The 19,995-nt window shown below is 39.4% G+C and overlaps 1 protein-coding gene across 1 annotated transcript; it reads right to left on the bottom strand.

The window, feature by feature from the left end:
• Nucleotides 1-9,244: 9,244 nt before the first annotated feature.
• Nucleotides 9,245-10,214, bottom strand: LOC109699184 (olfactory receptor 51D1-like). The gene is given in 2 exon segments (XM_020183775.2): nucleotides 9,245-9,791; nucleotides 9,793-10,214. Coding segments are annotated over 2 exon segments (969 nt in total).
• Between the last annotated feature and the right edge of the window lie 9,781 nt (nucleotides 10,215-19,995).

The following is a 19,995-nucleotide window of genomic DNA, read 5'->3' as shown; positions in this document are numbered from 1 at the left end:
GCCAAGCCCTCTTTGTCTCCACCTCCTCCTTTGGCCCTCTCTGGTCAGTTATTTATTCTAGGTCTTCCCGCCTCCCTCCCTCCTTTTGCTCCTCCCTGTTAGCATGCAAGGTTTTGCCCAGAGGGTCCATCAGCAGACACCCCTCACTAGCTAACTGTGGTTTTAGTTTCCTTCTCAGCTTCTATGTCTAAAGAGGATGTGCCTGAGGGTGTGAGGAAGGAGGGGCAGAGGGCAGATGTGTCTCCAGAGTCCTCCTGGAATGGGCCTTTGCCAGCTGAGATACTTATATCAGCTCCCAATGTGAAGTTAGAGTAAAAACGGCTAGAGGAAACTTATTTTTGTGCCCATGGTCTTTGCAAGGATCTTTCTCCAAGTTTCTTCATAGACTTATCAAATTTGGCCAGAGGATAGGCAAAGGAAATTTGCAGGGAGACTCCATGATTAAGTGTCAGCCTATTTCCATCATGAAGTCTTCTTTCTCTCTTTCTTTCTTTTTGTGGACTCTGATTAGGTCCTTATTCAGCCTGGAACCCAGTAGTCCCATCCTCCCTTCCCCAAAGTCCTAGGGGCTTCTCTCAGGCTTTTGTTCCTGTGTCTGGTTAACTCATAATAGGGGGCAAGAGTGCCTCTGCCTTCCACTCCCCAGCTTTGGTTTACTGAAATTTTGGCTGAAGAATGTGGTTTCTTTAACCCTACCCTACCCCCAACCTAACCATATAAGACTAATGTCATCTGGTGTCTCCATTAAGGGCAAAAATAGTTGACAAATATTTAGAGAGTTAGAAAATAATTTGATGTGAAACTAAATACCTTAAATTTTGAAATAAGCTAAAACTATGTCTATAAATAAAACAACATGATTTTAGTTGGTTTCTTTTTTTTTTTTTTTTTTTAACTGATCAGTGTTAACAACTGTTAACATAAGATTAATTCACAACACAGAACAAGTTAAGGATAGGTAAGACACCTAAAAAACTAGCTAGCATTTGTTGCCCTTAACGCAGAGAAACTAAAGCAGATACCTTAAAGCAACTGAGGCCAATAGGAAAAGGGGACCAGGAACTAGAGAAAAGGTTAGATCAAAAAGAATTAACCTAGAAGGTAACACCCACACACAGGAAATCAATGTGAGTCAATGCCCTGTATAGCTATCCTTATCTCAACCAGCAAAACCCCTTGTTCCTTCCTATTATTGCTTATACTCTCTCTACAACAAAATTAGAGATAAGGGCAAAATAGTTTCTGCTGGGTATTGAGGGGGGGAGCGGGAGGGGGTGGAGTGGGTGGTAAGGGAGGGGGTGGGGGCAGGGGGGAGAAATGAACCAAGCCTTGTATGCACATATGAATAATAAAAAAAAAAAAATAAAAAAAATAAAAAATAAAATAAAGTCTAGAAGACTAGTTATAGAGAATAAAGAGGAATCAGTAAGCAGTAAAAAAAAAAAAAAAAAAAAAAAAGATTAATTCACAACACAGAGCAAGTTCACTGAAACTATGCAAAAATAGGCAAGGTCAAACCAGATCATTGTAACTAATACTAGACCATTGTAACTAAACAAAATTACTGATTTCAAGAGTTTCTAGTGCTCCAGAACTTGCAGTCTAACATGTTCTATAATCACCCTAAAATATTTTTGGTCCTAAAATATCAATGTCTGGCGGGTAATCAAATTACTAAGCAAGCAAAAGAGAAAACAAATAAAAATGACCCATGATGAATAGAATAACCATCCAAACCTATCTAGAACTGAAACAGATGTGAAAGCAAGGAGACACTGACATTAAGATGATCTTTATAATTGTATTAGGTAGGTTCAAAAAGTGAAGAAGGGACATAAGAGATATTTTAAATGTAATTCAAGGATAGACATTATCATTTCAGATAAAAATACAAGGCTGGCAGTTTTCTGTCTATAAAAAAGGCATTCAAACATAAAAACACAAATAGATGAAAAGTATTTACTTTTAATGAGAAAAGCAATACCATGATTGCACTCATTAAAAGAAAGATAAAGTGGCCTTATTACATTAAATAATATGGATTTCAGAGCAAAGAAAATTCTCACAAATAATTGAAAAAGTGATATAATTACAAAAAAATTCAAAATTGTAGGCAAAGATTTTAATACTTCTTCCAAGAATTTGCAGAATATTCATAATGATGAATGATTTACCCCTTACTATCATAAATAATAGAGATTAGTTCATAATTATCTTGTATATTTCCAATGTTGTAGCATTCCTGGTGAAGAAAAGATAATTCAAAGTGTCCACAGTGGAAAGGAAGAAGAAAAACGGTATTTATAGAAAAATAAATCATAATTCTCCATACTAGCAATAGATAGCCATATTATAATAAACGAGGTCATATATATTAGCATCAAAATATAAAATACTTAAAGATAAAACCTGGCATAATTTAAGAAAAATAATGTATAATGGCTAAAGACTGCAAAACTTTATTGAAAGAAATTAAAGGAGACTTAAAAAGAGAACTATACCTTGTTCAGGTATTGGAAGTCTCAATGACAGCAATTCTCTCCAATTTGCTCAATAGATTAAATACAATGGAAATCAAAATTCCAGAAAATTCTATTGTATTATTCTGCTTTTGTATAAATTTTTAACTACTACTAAAATTCATACAGAAATGCATGTGAATCAACTTTGAAAATGAGGAACAAAGTTACAGGACTAACAACATGTGATTTCAAGATTTCTTTAAAAGCTATGCTAATCAAAACAATGAGGTATTGGTATAAAAACCAATAGGTCATGAAGCAGAACACTACAGACATACACATGTATAGATAACTGATTTTTTACAAAGACACAAAGGCAATTTAGTTGGACATAGAGAACTCAATGGTACTGAGATAACTAGAGAACCATATGGAAATACACTTTGATCTGAACCTCACACTATACAATAAAATTAGCTTCAAATCAATGATAAAAGCTAAATGTAAATTCTAAAACTATAAAGGAGCTAGGAGAAAAGTTTCTCTTACAATCTTTGAGTTTGCGGATGAATGTTTAGCTATAATACCAAAAGTATGGTCCATAAAATAATTGCTCAACAAATGAAACTTCATCAAAATAAGAACTTCTGATCTTCAAAAACTATAAAATAAAGTGCAAGATCAGTCACAAGTAGGAGGCAGATGGAAAATATATATCTGACAAAAGACTTGTAAGAAAAACGTATTTTTACAACTCCAAACAATAACAGAATGAACAGTGCAAGAGAAAATGGAGAAAAGATTCATAGATGGGAAATAAATATGAAAGTACATTCAATATAGAAATGCATTTGAGGAAGGCATACCACTTCGTGCCTACTAAAACAAAAAGTCTAAATTGTACCAAATGTTGGCAAGGAGAGCATGGAATTATAACTCTCCCACACTGTTGATGGGAATGCAAAATGGTACAATCATGTAGGAAAACAGTATAACAGTTAAAAAGTTAAACGTACACCTGCAATACTATAGCCATTCCACACCTGGGTACTTACCCAAAAGAAAAAAAACATATAGCCATATCAAATGTTCATAGTAGTTTTATTTGTAACAGTAAAACCTGGAAACTTCTTAAATGCACATCAAGAACAGGTTCTGTCTGGGGTTGGTACCAATGCGAGGGAGAAGGATGCGGGGAAAGGGTATAGGAGGGTGAATATGGTACAAATACTGTATACACATGCATGTAAATGGAAGAATGAGACCTGTTGAAACTATTCCAGCAAGGGGGAAAGGAGGGGATAAGAGAGGATGATGGAGGGGGTGAATTCAACTATAATAATATTATAAGAACATTTTTAAATGCCACAATGTACCCCCAGCACAATAAAAAAATTTTAAACCAATACACAATGAAAATTAAAATAAACATATCAGATCATGAAAAAAAGAAGTGAGTAAATAAGCTATGGCATGATTACACAACGGAATGACAATAGAAAACCAAAGAGATTGAGCTATTTATGTATACTACAGTATGTATGAATCTCAAAGTAATTGTGATGAGTAAAATAAGCAAATCCTCCCCGAAATAGAATACATACTATATAATCCCACTTACATAAAATTCTACAAAATGTAGACTAGTAGAGTGGCATTTCAGTGGTTAATTGTGTAGTGAAGGAAGGGGGGCTAGGAAAGATGGGAGTAAGATATTTCAAAGTGGCACAAAGAAATTCAAGGAGGCTGAATCTTTTCATTACCTTCGTCATGGCAATAGCTACATAGGTATGTATATATGCAAAATTTACGAAATTCTACATTTCAAATGTGTGCAGTTTATGGCTCATCCATTATTTATCAGTAAACTACTTTAAAGGATTAAATAAACATAAATATGTCACAGGGCTGGAGATAAGAAACACCTATATCCCCAGACTTGGTCTTGGTTAAAACAAGCCAAGGTCAAATGCTATGTCAGCTACAAAGGTGTGACCTTTAACTTCCTTCATGGTAGCATGTGGCTGGGAACATAATTGACCCAGAACCCCAACAGCTGCCTCCAGTTCTACCAACATGTTAGCAGGAAGACACTCAAGCTACTTTCAGTCAGTGACTTTGTACTCTCCCATTCCTGCCAGTGTGGGACCAGTGAGCAACCTTTGCATGGGAGCTGTGTGTTCCAGCCTGGCTGAAACTTCTCAGAACCTCACTGAGGTCTATGATTCTTCCTGCTCAATTGTCCTCTTTCCTTTTCCTTTCATATGTGTTAGCTTGTACCATATTCTGAAGGTCTTATCTGTCTATTTCTATTTCCTCTCCCCACTATATTTCACAGACTTCCCCCATACAAAAAAAATTCTTTGCACTCCTAATATCATCTTTGCATCTGCTTCTCAGAGGACCTGAATTCATATAAATGCCAGCCTTTCTATAATCACCCACAGCTCTGCTGAAACCAAGGATACTGCACTAAAGGAAGTTTTATCTATTTTTATTAGTATACACTAGTTGTACAGGGGAATAATTTGTGATATTTACATATGTGCTTATAATATGTCTTGATTAGATTTACACCCTCTATTGTTCCCCCTCTTTCCTTCTCCCCTCCTTCTTAGAACAATTTCAACAGGTTTCATTCTTCTGTTTTCATATATGAATACAAAATATATCTACCATATTCACCCTCATTCACCCTTTCCTTATACCCATCCCTTCCCACAGGTATCCACCCCTGGAAAAGACCTGCTTTACCCTCCCGTCTTTCATTTACTTGTAAGTGTATATTGATAGTCCAAGGGGGTTTTGCCTTGGCACTTCAGGCCTGTATATTGTGCTTTAATCAAATTAACCCCCATTAGTTGCTCTTTATTGCCATGCTCCCCTAACATTCAGCAGTTTACGGTGCATTACATTATATTAAATTCATATATAAATGGGTTGTTCAAATACTTTTCATTCTATGCTAAGTAATGTGGTTAGAAGGGGGAAGGCCATGGGGAGAAAATGTGAATCTCCTTTTCCACTGAAGATGAGAATAGAGAGGTTGTAAATATAACCTGAAGAATCACCTGCCCTAGAAAGATAGCAGCATAGCGGTGCAACACTTAAATGTGGTATGGCACGAGAGGATGGTTCTTATGTAGCCCCACCCCACTAGCAGGTTTCTTGCACCTTTCACCATGTATAACAGAATGTTTAGATCTGCAGTTCGAGGGTTATAATGTTGGGGAAAAGGACGTAGAATTGAGTCACTAATTCTGCTTTCAGCTGTGTGATCTTGGGGTGGATACAACTTCAGAAATTTGATTTTCTTATCTGTAAAGTGAGAGCTATATCTAAAATATTATGTTTTTAGACCACAACTAATCATTAATAGCTGGAGAAAGTGCTTTGGAGACTTCATAAAATAGCACAGGTCAAACGAAAGACTGTAATTTATGGGGAAAGGAATAAGAGATGAGATTGGCTAGGAACACAAGACTAAATTTGTTTAAGGCAAACCAGAACTGCCTCTGGCTCCTCCTGACTCTGAGCAACCCTAGCTAAACAGCCATCCAGCACTTTATGTGCCAGGTTCTGAAAACATGGAGAGTCATAAAATATGGTTCTTCTCCTCAGGAGGAATAGACAACTATTATGCAGATATTGAAGTTCTACAATTGAGGCGAAACAGACAGTTATGATACAACTACCCAAAATCGATGGCAGAGAAATAAACATCCAGTAAAACTGCAGAACTTTTATGTTTTATGATAAAGAAAAGCAGAGACTGTGGGTGCCTGGCAGACTTGCTCTATCTAGTCTGGCAGTTAGCCAAGTCTTTCCACAAAGTCACAATGTTCCTAACCACCATATTTAAGTAGGAAGATTCTAGAGAATTCAGAGATATCCCAAACTTTCCTAAGAAAGAAAGTCTAACTCCACTGACACTTTCCAACTACACAAGGAAATAGCTTCTGGTCTTGGCAAAGAAGTTGGTCATGAAAATTAATGGCTACTGCACTTAAACACCATCTCCTAAAATGAAATTAGCACATCTCACACCGTTGGCTTCATTATTTATTATCACCAGTATTTATCAATTACTTTCTATTTAATCAGTACAATGATCCAATAGGGTCTATATTGTATTTCCATTTTATAGTGTTTTTAGTTTCCAAAATTACCAAGATTCAGTAGGTTAAGTAACTGGCCCCAAATCAAAGTTTCAATCTTAACTGTATCTCATTTAATTCCCACTCCACAATGTCACTTTTCCTGATAAAGACATCAGAAGGAACCCCTTGAAGCTTTGTGAAAACAATTTATTACAAGATAAAGAGGTGTTTTTTATTAATAGATAACAAGATGGGTTACTTTTGTTTGTTTTGGCTTTGGGTTTTTTTTCTGGGCCCCAGTGGCTCATGTCTGTAACCCTACCTACTCAGGAGGCAGAGATCAGGAGGATCATGGTTTGAAGCCGGGTTGGACAAATAATTTGTGAGACCCTATCTCAAAAACAAAAAAATCACAAAAAAGGGCTAATAGAGTGGATCAAGGTGTAGACCCTGAGATCAAACCCAAGTACCACAAAAAAAGAGTTTTCTTTTTAGTAAGTAATAAGAAATCAGGAAAGCCACAAATGACCATTGCAAAATCACAAAGCACCATTCACAGAGACCATGATGTGAATGCTGACTCCTAAACTTACTCAAGACAAGCATAAATGTGATGACCATCTGTGTTTCCAACACTTTGCAGTTTACAAAGGATGTTCATGATATTTAAGCTTCACAACATCACTGCTAGTGTAGTCTCTCACTATACAGAAAAGGAAATGAGTTATAAAGAGGTTGTAAGGTATTTCCAAGTTTTATAAACCCTACTTCAGTATTCTTCTCTCTACCTTAAATTGATCTACATTATTTTCTAGCTGTAATTCTGTAATGTGGGTTTTTTTTTAACCTAATCCCAACACGTGGAAGTTAAGAGTGTGCCTGCAGAAAGCAGGAATGCCAGAGTCTTTGCCCTCACATCTTCATCCTCCCTGGTCCTTGCTTCCCCTAAGGAGTTAACAAGAAGCCCTACAATCAAGACCTTTTAAACATGTGTGGCAGACCAGAAAGAAAGAGAAGGGAAAGAGATGAAGATACTAGGACCTGCTACTGAGGCAGGAGGACAGGGCCTTAGGAAGGCCAATGCCCAAGTGGAGGAGGCAGGAATGACAGGAAGAGGTGGCAAAGGCACCTGAAACCCGTTAGGATGAAGAAAGTGGGACCTGGCCTTTGAGAAACTGTGAAGTAGAAGGATAGTGATTCTTTTCACTCCCAGAGCCATCACTTCAGTCTGGGTCTCTTAGAGTTGTATCTCTCAACTTTGGGATTTATGCCTGCTACCCAAAGCCAGACTTCTTCCACCTCCTACCTCCACCCCCAGCTCCACACACGGAAACCATGCATCAGTCAGAACTCAGGAACACAATGGTTGCACTCAGTCTTTTTTTTTTTTTTTTGGCAATGCTGGGTTCTGAACTCAGGGCCTCAAGCTTGCTAGGCGGGTGCTTTACACTTGAGCCATGTCCCCAGACATTTTTGCATTAGCTATTTTTTGGGTATTGTTTCACATTTTTGCTCAGGGGTTGGACTTAGACCATGATCCTACACCTCCCATCCAACTGAGTTTATAGATACAAACCACCACACCTAGCTTGTTGCTTGGGATAGGGTCTCACCAACTTTTTGTCAGAACTAGTATCAAACTGTGATCTGCTTGATCTCTTCCTCCCTAGTAGTTGGTAGTATAAGCACGAGCCATAGCACCCAGCCTTTTACTCAGTCTTTTGCCACACAATCCATATCCAATACACAAAGGAAGTGTGTCCAAACATTCACCAGACACAGGCACTAAAAAATTATCAAAAGGGTCACACACACACTTCGAACATTACATTCATATCAAAAACACTGTGCACAATAAACATGTACTCAATGGTAAACACCGCATGTGCTGAAAGGTACATCCATCACAACACTACGTGGTCCCCACATGTAACAAATATGAGGAAAAGATACGGGAAGCATTCTTACCAGATATATATAAAGATACTCCCCACCTTACAGTATTCTCACATACCAACTGACAAATACCCCATAAACACAGTAAAGGCACCGATTCTGTTTCTCTGTCTCTCTCTCTCTTTCAAAGTATATGACTGCATAAATAGGCCCACAGACTCACACCCACAACCAAAATATGCAGCTAATAGACTTCATAAAACCACACAGATGGACAATGACAGAGTCCACATAAATGCACTCACATGCATTAAAAAAAACTTAACAACCTCATGTCAACTGTCTCCTCTCCTGTTACAGGCGCCCTCCAATTACTATCCCCCAAATACCTTCTTTGCTAACCCTTGATTATGACTGTGTAACTACTTTGGGATATTAGTAGTAGGTTTTATAGTCAACACAGATCCACTGACATGAACACCTAGGGAGACAGCAATTAAAAATCATATACGCAAACTGGCATTTATAGCCTTTCTGTATCAAAACTATGTGCATTTTCTAGTTGGGAGGGAGAGAAAAAGTCAAGGACATCATAACAGAGAGATTAATCATTCTCTAGGATGACTGTCCAGACTGGGTCATAAGTTCTGTATTGACACAGTCTTGGAGACAGAAATAAAGGTCTATTTAGATAACCAGAAGCAAACTGTCCAGTGGGTTCACTGCTCCAATCACCAAGATATTCTACAGGTCCTAATCTTCTTGTCTTTGGTAGTATTGAGGACACTAGGTTGGGCATCTTTCTCGCCTGCCATCATGTGAGAATATATGGACAATCCTTGAATGGATCTCCTTGGTCTTAGCTCCATGGACAATAGGATTGACCACAGGTAGTAGCAGTAGATAGATATTAGCCATAACCACGTGGAGCAGGGAAGTTGGTCCACCCAGCCTGTGCACCACTGAGAGTCCAATGAGGGGCACATAGAAGACCAGGACAGCACAGAGATGGGAGATGCAAGTGTTGAAAGCCTTGAGTGCTGCCCCTCGAGAGGACAGCTCCAACACAGCCTGCAGGATAAGGATGTAGGAGAAGCCAGTGAAGAGGGAGTCTACACCCATGACTGAGAGGATGATGAAGAGTCCATAAACTACATTGACTGTGGTGTCAGTACAGGACAGCTTCATAATATCTTGGTGCAAACAGGAGTGTGTGACAGTATGCTTTTGGCAGTATGACAACCGCTTCAGGATGAAAGGCAGTGGAAAGAAGAATACAAATCCCCTGGTCAGAGCAGCTAGTCCAATCTTGGCCACAGTAATCTCTGTGAGCATGGTGTAATGGGTGGCAGATGGCCACAAAGCGATCAAAAGCCATGGCTAGCAGAACAACTGACTCCATGGCTGACAGAGCATGAATCAGGAACATCTGAGCCAGGCAAATGTTAAATTCAATCTCCTGGATACCAGTCAGGAAAAGACTGGCCATCTTGGGCATGGTGACAGAGGACAGGACAATGTCAATGGTGGAAAGCATGGCCAGGAAGAGGTACATGGGCTCATGCAGACGCCTCTCAACGCGAATGATGAGGATGATGGTCATGTTTCCCAGAGTGGCCAAGGCATACATAAAACACAATGGGAAAGCCAGCCAAAAGTGCACGTTAGGCCCAAGACCAGGGATGCCCACCAGTAGGAAATAGGCTGGATGGACCAAAGTTCCATTTGAAGGAACCAAGAGCTGTAACTTCTGCATTCTAAATCTAGGGTCTAGGAAAGAGAAAGGGAGACACATCATTCAGTCATGGCTCAGAGAAGAGAAAGAACTCAAAAAGAAAAGGCATTGGAGTAGTACAGTTACAAAAAGAAAAGTGAATATTTCAGTATCCTGAACCCTCACCTCTGTACTCTGGTTCTCCTTATATATGCTTCCCAAGTACCTGAAACCTTATCCAGCCCATTTAAAGGACTCATCACTACATAAGCAAATGCTAACACTGTCCTATTAATCTTGGTAAGTGAATGCTCACTCAAAAAAAAAAAAAAAACCAAACAAACAAACAAAAAAAAAAATAGTCCTCCATTTTCAAAGCTGATGCTGCCAACCAGGCCAGTGCTTTCAGCCACTCCCCAACAGAATAGACAGGTTTACACAGACCTTCCACTGTGACCCAAGCTCTTCTGGTGCATATCAAGGTTAGACTGGTTTAGGTGCAGGCTCAGAGTTCAGTCTGTGGTTGCCTCTAAAACCTACTATTAATCTGATTTAGGGCAGGAGGCAGGTATTCTCTCTAGAAGTGGATTTCAAGACAAGGGTTTGTGTTTAGGTCTGTATAGCACTTCTCAAACTTCTCTGATAAAACACCATTCCCCAAGCCCAGAGAATCAGGGTTTGCAGGGGAGGGGCCCAGAAATCTGTGTAAAAAAACAAATGTCCCCTAAGTGATTTTTTTAAACAGAGACAATTGTGGAAATCTGTTCTGATGTTCTAGAGATTGGGCAGGTTGGGGTGAAGAGGAATTATCATTCCCAGACCCCAACAAAAAAACAGAACAGAATCTGCCATCTGGATCTCTCAATACCCATGTGAAAATCAGTCCCAAACTGAGCTTGGCTGGGGTGTAGAATGGAAACCAGATGCAGCAGAGACAAGGAAAAAAATCCAGCGACTGCTGCTGCTCCCTGCTACTATCTGATAGCCACAGGCACACCAGTTTCCTCCCCCTGCTGTTCCTGGTGATCCCAAATCACTCCAGGCTCAACTTCTTTCTCTACACAGCCCACTCTGTTCTTAGCCTCTGTCTTGAGGTCCAGCCATGTAACCCACTGCCTGCTTGATATTTCTACCTGGGTAGCTATTGGCCTCAAGTTCATCTTACCCCAAATAAGGTCACTTCCGGTGCTTGAGCTCCCAATTTACCCTCCACACCACTGCCCCTAAACAACAGGTCCAGAGTTGTCAAGCTTCTGCTTTGGAAGTGATTCCCCCAGCCCTCAATAGAAAGTCAGAACTCCACAGACTGCCTACGAAGCCCCGTCATGGTGTGGCTCCAACTTAACTTTCTACTCCAGCTTCTCTCTGTTTCACACACACACACACACACACACACACACACACTTGACATTTTTCCTGGGTAAATTTAATTCCCCTTGCCTTTCTTCTTGAGTGAAGGGTTAGAGGTGGAACTGGGAGATCTCATCAGAGGACTAGTCAAAGGTTGGAACGGGTCCCTCAAAGATTTGAAAAAGAGGCACAAAAAATTCCTCTTTGTGTAAGCCACTGCACATAGTCTGGGATCTCCGCTACTGTAATCCGGAAAGCCTGCTGTCAGACTTCTCCAAGAATCCAGGCTTTCTGATCAAATGCGCCCTCTGTGCAGTGCCCAGTTTCCTCGGATTTCCCAAAGCCAGGACAAACCTCCCTTTGCCTCTGTCCCTGGTCAGAGCCTGGACGCCCAACATAAATACCTCTGTCCAGGGTCACTGCCTATATATGACTTTCCTGGGAACCCTAGGGAGTACGACGAAAGGTAAGTGAACTGGGACCTGCTGTCCGCCCAAGAGCCCAAGGAAAGCCGAACCCTGAGTTCTACTCAATTCTTCTGAGGCCATTTTAGGGAACTAAGGGAAGGGGAGTGCTGTGGGGTGGAAAGGAGAAAAGGAATGGCAGGGCTGGAAGACAGGAGCGAGCTACTGGAATGGAGGCGTGGGCGCGCACCGGAAAGCACACACTCAGGGACCCTGGGGCTAAGCTCAGTTTACAGCCTCTCGCTTCTTGATGCTGCCCCCTTGTGGTACAGAAGCGGGGTTACAGCTTGTTGCGGATGAGGCCTTGAGTTCCTAGAATTTGTGTAGGGAGCCTGAGCTCTGTGCTATGGTTCCTGTTAGTTCTTCTCCCTCCTTCCCTCTCAAGCCAATGTTTTGCTCTATGAGTGGTCAATCATAGCTCTTATTTTCCTCCATAAACGACAGTGTAGACTTGTGGTCTGACAGTAGCTTGTCAGAAAAGGTTCCAAAGTGACGCCTTCCTGTCTGGCGTTATAAGAGCTTTCTCCAAGGAAGGTCAACTGCCCTCTTCCTTAAGCTCAACACACTCCCAGGAATCCCGGATTTCAGAATAAACTTACCTGTCTTTTGCATAACGTGATGAGACAAGCTTACATCTTCTTGCAGAATTAGAAAATGGAATCAAAGGTAATTTTTTCATTTTCCCAGAATCCTCCTGAATGCAATATTGAATTTTGATCTTTTTCTTAATATTATTTCATAATGGCCTTGTTTTTTTGCTACATAGTCTCACATGGCCCAAATCCCTGACATCTAAAACTATGTTTCACAACATGGTTTCATTAACAGTCACTTACAGCAGTGTTTTAGAGTTCTCAAAAACAAAAAAAAAATATTTATTATTCTGAAACACACTCATGATTGAGAACAATAACCTTATAAACTAGAGGACTGACATTGTATGCATGTATTAAATTATTATACCATACAACATGTACAGTGCAAAAAACAATAAGCTTGAATGAAAAAAACCTTAGAGAATTTAACCCTGAAAGAGGCTAAGGGAAAACTAGATGTTCATGCCTCAGCACCGTGTACTCATAAGAAGCTTTGCTGCCACTGCAGAGACCAAAACACACATTGAACTAAGAGGTACAATTTTTAGGCTGGTAGAGTGGCTTAAGTAGTAGAGTGCCTGCTTGCAAACATATGGCCCTGAGTTCAAACTCCAGTGCTGTCAAAAAGAAGTACAATTTTTTTTCTTTTTCTTTTATTATTCATATGTGCATACAAGGCTTGGTTCATTTCTCCCCCCTGCCCCCACCCCCTCCCTTACCACCCACTCCACCCTCTCCCTCTCCCCCTCCCCCCCACCCCCTCAATACCCAGCAGAAACTATTTTGCCCTTATTTCTAATTTTGTTGTAGAGAGAGTATAAGCAATAACAGGAAAGGACAAGGGTTTTTGCTGGTTGAGATAAGGATAGCTATACAGGGTATTGACTCACATTGATTTCCTGTGCGTGGGTGTTACCTTCTAGGTTAATTCTTTTTGATCTAACCTTTTCTCTAGTACCTGTTCCCCTTTTCCTATTAGCCTCAGTTGCATTTAAGGTATCTGCTTTAGTTTCTCTGCCTTAAGGGCAACAAATGCTAGCTAATTTTTTAGGTGTCTTACCTATCCTCACCCCTCCCTTGTGTGCTCTCGCTTCTATCATGTGCTCATAGTCTAATCCCATTGTTGTGTTTGCCCTTGATCTAATGTCCACATATGAGGGAGAACATACAATTTTTGGTCTTTTGGGCCAGGCTAACCTCACTCAGAATGATGTTCTCCAATTCCATCCATTTACCAGCGAATGATAACATTTCGTTCTTCTTCATGGCTGCATAAAATTCCATTGTGTATAGATACCACATTTTCTTAATCCATTTGTCAGTGGTGGGGCATCTTGGCTGTTTCCATAACTTGGCTATTGTGAATAGTGCTGCAATAAACATGGGTGTGCAGGTGCCTCTGGAGTAACCTGTGTCACAGTCTTTTGGGTATATCCCCAAGAGTGGTATTGCTGGATCAAATGGTAGATCAATGTTTAGCTTTTTAATTAGCCTCCAAATTTTTTTCCAGAGTGGCTGTAAGAAGTACAATTTTTAATGGAAGAAAAAAACTATTATACACAGAACTGAACATATACAACTATTTTCTTGATTTCACACTTTGCCAGTCACACTCAGGCACACATGTTCATGAGTGACCATCTGGTAATAAACTTCATGGCTAATAAATCTAGTTAAAATCACAACTCCTACTATGATAGATTTGATACAGTGTAAGAACTTTTGTAAATGCCCCAATGTACCCTCAGCACAACAATAAAAAAAGAAAGAAAAGATTAAAAAAGCAATTCTATGAAAAACAAATAAATAAAAGAACCAAAATTAAAAAAAATCACAACTGCTGTTGGCTGTTATACATTCAGAGCTAATCATGTCACTCCCCATCTGAAATCTTTGTGGCCTTGTCCTTTGGATAAAGTTCAAACTCCTATCACTTCATAAGGGGAACATCCCTGCAAGGCCTGACACCTACTGGCCTCTCCAGAAGACTTACCCCTTGGCCAGTGGTCCATTGTGTCTCTGAATCTTTGCATTTGATGTGCCCTTTATCAGAAATATTCTTTAAAAAAAATAAAATCTGTCTATCTCCATTTGTACTGTTTACAATAGGGCTCCATTTGTACTGTTCACAATGAGTGTTGATGAGCCCTTCATTGATATGTCTGCAGATTGAGGGGAAGGGTGTAGGGCTTGCACACTTTGCATCTCCAAATATCATTTGTAGGCAGAGGGAAGCTTTAGGGAACATTTAATATCTGCTCTTTGTTGGCAGTCCCTTTCCAGGAAGCCAGAGAGCTGGCAGGAAAAATTGAGCCTCACAAGGAACATGTGCCCCATCTTTCCTCTGAACACTGACACTGTCCTTGTTCTTATTTTCCTATGTTCAGAAGACTGCACAGGTCCATTTCCCCCAGATAGGCAGAAGGGTCCTCAAAGCACATTCCAGTACCAGAAACTGCATGAATTTGGTAGAACCTGGAGAGAGGAAAGGAACCTGCTTCTTCCCCACACAGGCCTTCTCCTACTTTGAGGTCAGGTTGTGGAATGAAGTGTAGGCAGGGTGCCTGTTATACTAGGACTTATTTTCTTTTCACTCCAGTCACTCACTTTCAACAGAAATTTGTTCTTCCAATCACTCAGCTGAAACATATCCAGCAGTACAATGTGCCAGACTCAATCCTGGCATTGAGGATTCATCAACGATCACAATAAGCCAGCCATCATTTGAGTTTAATTGAAGCAGGTATAGTTATTATGAACAGAGAACCAGTGTTAAATCCTGTGTCTAGCTCTATCAAGTAATTTGTGCTTCCTCTAGTTACCATTTGTGCTCTGCAAAACAGTTAAACCTGATAGATGCATTTTTAGGTATACTAAACCTATTAATTATTACAATACAAATATTATTTGATAGGTATTTTGTCCACGGTTTAAAAACAGTAAACAGGAAGAGCCGGAAAGTTTAGGTAAACTGGAAGAAGAAAAAGAGGGGGAGAGGTCCAAACCTGAAACAGCTAGTGATCTCTCACCTAGTCATTTAAGATTTACAAATAAGCAAAGGATTGATTAAGAGGAGTTTGATAAAGTTGTTTTAAATCATATTTGTTATGTATACTTGTATGCATATATCTACATACATATGGTATACTGTATATGCATGTGTGTATGTATTTATGCATAAACAATATACGATGTGTGTGCCAGTGTGTGTATGTACTTCTGATCTAAAAGATCAGCTATATTTGGAGAGGACTCTCAGCCAGAATAGTCCAAAATAAAATGTTTCCAAACTTCTGGGCAAAATGGATGCTGAAGGATAAAAGTGAGGACTTCCATAAACACCAGGGTTCAGATTTCAACTTGGGCTCTTAGACACATAAATGCATATCCCAGGATTCTCATCCATAAGATATGATAGTCCTTATAGTTCTATCTGCTGTAAAAATTAGAATGTATATAGACTGACTTGCACGTAAAATAATAATAGTGACTTTTGAAATATCTATTGTTTACATGTTTCAATGGTTTGATATCCTATACATTTTAAAGAAATCAAATTATGCACTTGGATAGATGTGGTAATTGTCCACATTAGAAGATAAGTTGCCATCTGACTCTGTATTCTGTAACTATCTCATATTCAAAATTATAGTCATAGTTTCAGGGAGGTACCAATTAAAGCTATTTATTAAGCTATTGGCAAAGTCTACAAAGCAATGTCCCTCAATACCAGGGAAAAAGAGCCCTCTGTTCTAAAAAAAAAAAAAAAAAAAAAACTCAACAGTATAGAGGGACTAAAATGGCAGGAAAAAGTTTTTTTGAGAATTTTCTTAGCATATAATCTGACTTGTCATAGTTTGGATGTCCCCAAAGTACAGCTGAAATATGAACGTAAGTTCAAGTCATTTATTTGGGAGGTGATTCCAGAATGAAATATTAGAGAAGGAAAGGAGAGAAGAAAACAGGAGAGGAGTGCGCTTTTTCAAGCAAGTTGTCACCCCAGGTAACTGGGGATCAGATCCAGTAGAGATCTCAGGGAAGTAGAACACACCTCAGAGTTACCCCCTGCCAAGGAATGGAGAAGTTTGAGTAACAATATCCCAACTTCTGTTTTTCATTGCTAAAGAATATAAGAATTATCAAGTCTTGCAAGAGCTATAACATCAGCTGGTACTTCTGATCTGACGCACATGGGCCCATCATAGGAAAGCCTCAGACCCAAGCTTGCAGTTGAGGACATTGAGGGCATAGCATCAACATCTGCTGTACATATTATTCATAAAGAAGTTGAGGGTTGTATGTTTGAGTCCCTCCACCTATATAAAACATATCTGCAGTAATTCTTGTCTCTTTTTCTTAATTAGAGAGATATTTTTCTTGTCTGAGACAACTCATCCATCTGGTCTCTGATCCCCACCCCCCTTTATCTTCTAGACCTCATAACCTCAATCTACATCTCATGTATATCTTCAGCCTCTTGTTCTCCACTACGTTTTTCCTTTAGCAAATAATCAGAGAGCCTATCTAATAAATGTATCTCTATGCCCTTTACAACTACTCTAAACCAAAGAATACACAGCTATTCTTCTAAAGTGGCCAATAGTATGCTGTGTAGTCAGCAAATAAGGGAACAACCAGAGCAGGTTATGCCATTGGGCAGCAAAGCAGTAAGAGCAAAAACTGAATGTCCTAAATTGAGGAAGTGTCCTTCTGGTCTAGGCCTCAAGGTGAAAATGGAATTATACATGTAATAGGGAAGACTGACTTACAGAGCCAAGGATTCATCTTATCAGGTAGGAAAGTTTACTCCATTATGCCAAATGGCAAAAATGGAATAACTTTTTTTCTGGGATGGGGTAAATTAACTTCAAACTAAGTAAAAGTAAGTAGATATTTATCTAGAATATTTCAGGGTTTTGGGTTCTTACTGCCACACATTAATAAATAAAATTCAGAGCTTCTCAGATTTTTTATTTAATACTGATTTAAGCTATCTCGGGTTTGAGAGAAATAATTCCTGGAAAAAATAAGTTTGGTGCAGTCTTTCTCTGGGTACTGACTATGTATCAAAAATTAATTCTGCTTCCTTAACTAGTTAAACTTTGATCAACTGGTAGATTTCAGATATCTGGAATATAGGTCCAAACACATTGTCATTAATTAGTAGATTTTAAAAAAGCCTCATTTTGAACTGATGAAGGTGGGGGGCAGGAGGTGTGAATAAAATCATCATAAATCTTAAGACTAATAAATAATCAAAGGAAACCTGTAACTGGGATGTCATTGCTTTGTTATTCAGATTGGCATCAAATCAGCAATGATAGCTGCATAATCATCTTAATCAACAGATAAAATAATATAGTGTCTTAAAGAAGAAATTGAGGGGTACTTATGAAATGGTTTTGACTTTAGAAATGATAATAGACAAGCTAAGAGTACCTCAGGAGTCGAAGGAGGAACTCGGTTGGAAAAGAAACTGGGAGCATAGAAAGCCTTTTTGACCTAATAAATGTGTTACTCTTAGAAGTGATGGAGAAAAAAAAAAATGGTGTTAGAGGGTAAAAGAAAATAATGGAAGCTGGGCATTGCGGCACTCAAGAGGCCAAGGCAGGAGGATATGAGTTTCCAGTTTCCAGGCTACATAGGGAAAGCCTTGTCTCAAAAAAAAAAAAAAAAAAAAATCATGGACTCACATGAACAGGAAGAGAAAGGAGGGAAACTGAATTGTGGCTTAGATATGAGATGTCCCCAAAAGCTTGGATCCCATATAACACTGTTCAGAAGAAGGTGCTTGGATGGATTCATAATTTGTGGCATTTCGGGGGAAAGGAGATAGAGAAGTTAGGAGGTGGGGACTAGTTGGAAGATGCAAGGCACTAGAGCAGGGGAAGGGGAATGTCTTGTCCAGCCCTTTTTCTCCTCCTCTCTTCTCTCTCCCTCTCTCTGTGTCCCCTTTCCTGACTCTCCTATGGTCAGTAGCCTCCTCCATCATACTCTCCCACTTGCATGATGTTCTTAGGCCCAAAGAAATGTAGCCAGTTGACCCTGGACTGAAACATCTGAAATGATGAGAAAAATAAAACTTTGTCTTTGAAGTTGATTGTACCAGCAAGTGTGTCACAGTGACAGGAAGCTGACGGATACATGAGTATTCAAAGACATGAGAGTCATCTTTTACTACTCAGAAAAAGAAGTTGCAACATTTCTGGACATTCTGAAAAAAGTAAAAGCTGGATAAGGAAAAGCAACAAAAAGAAAGATACATCCAAGGATGGGCCTCTCTGAGTCTCCAGGGGTTTTGGATCTGGAATTAAATACCATCTCAGGTTCAGAAATTAGTTTATCATGGTTTTCCAGCTCTCACGAATGTGACAAGAGATAGGAAATGTCCCCTGGACTCATGGACTGAATTCCTTGCAGGAAGTACCTATGACAGTCATTTTGGCAAAGAGTTGAAGAATCCTTGGAATCCAGTGGTAGATGAAGAAAAACACAAAGAAAAGAGCAGACAATAAGGACTGTGGAGAATATAGGACTCTCAGCTTATTTTAAATATGCTTTTTTAAAAAAAAATGTATCCTGCTTGCTATGGTTTGAATGTATGCATCCCTCCAAAATTCATCTACTGTAACCTAAACCCCAATGTGATAGGATTAACACGTGGGACTTTTTTTTTAATTTTAATTTTTTTATTATTCATATGTGCATACAATGCTTGGGTCATTTCTCCCCCCTGCCCCCACCCCCTCCCTTACCACCCACTCCGCCCTCTCCCTCTTCCCCCCACCCCCGCGATACCCGGCAGAAACTATTTTGCCCTTATCTCTAATTTTGTTGAGGAATAATAAGCAAATAAGCAATAATAAGAAGGAACAAGGGTTTTTTGCTAGTTAAGAATAGCTATACAGGGAGTTGACTCACATTAATTTCCTATGCATGTGTGTTACCTTCTAGGTTAATTCTTCTTGATCTAACCTTTTCTCTAGTTCCTGTTCCCCTTTTCCTATTGGCCTCAGTTGCTTTTAAGGTATCTGCTTTAGTTTCTCTGCGTTAAGGGCAACAAATGCTAGCTAATTTTTTAGGTGTCTTACCTATCCTCACCCCTCCCTTGTGTGCTCTTGCTTTTATCATGTGCTCATAGTCCAATCCCATTGTTGTGTTTGCCCTTGATCTAATGTCCACATATGAGGGAGAACATATGATATTTGGTCTTTTGGGCCAGGCTAACCTCACTCAGAATGATGTTCTCCAATTCCATCCATTTACCAGCGAATGATAACATTTCGTTCTTCTTCATGGCTGCATAAAATTCCATTAACACTCGGGACTTTTAAAAATCATTTTATTGTTGTGCTGGGGGTACATTATGATATTTTTTAAAGTTCTTATATCACAGTTGAATTCACCCCCTCT

The sequence above is a fragment of the Castor canadensis genome, chromosome 1, assembly GCF_047511655.1.
Source record: "Castor canadensis chromosome 1, mCasCan1.hap1v2, whole genome shotgun sequence".
In the NCBI taxonomy this organism is placed as follows: Eukaryota; Metazoa; Chordata; class Mammalia; order Rodentia; family Castoridae; genus Castor; species Castor canadensis.
The sequence above is the reverse complement of the archived record's forward strand: the minus strand, read 5'-3'. Positions and strand labels throughout refer to the sequence as shown.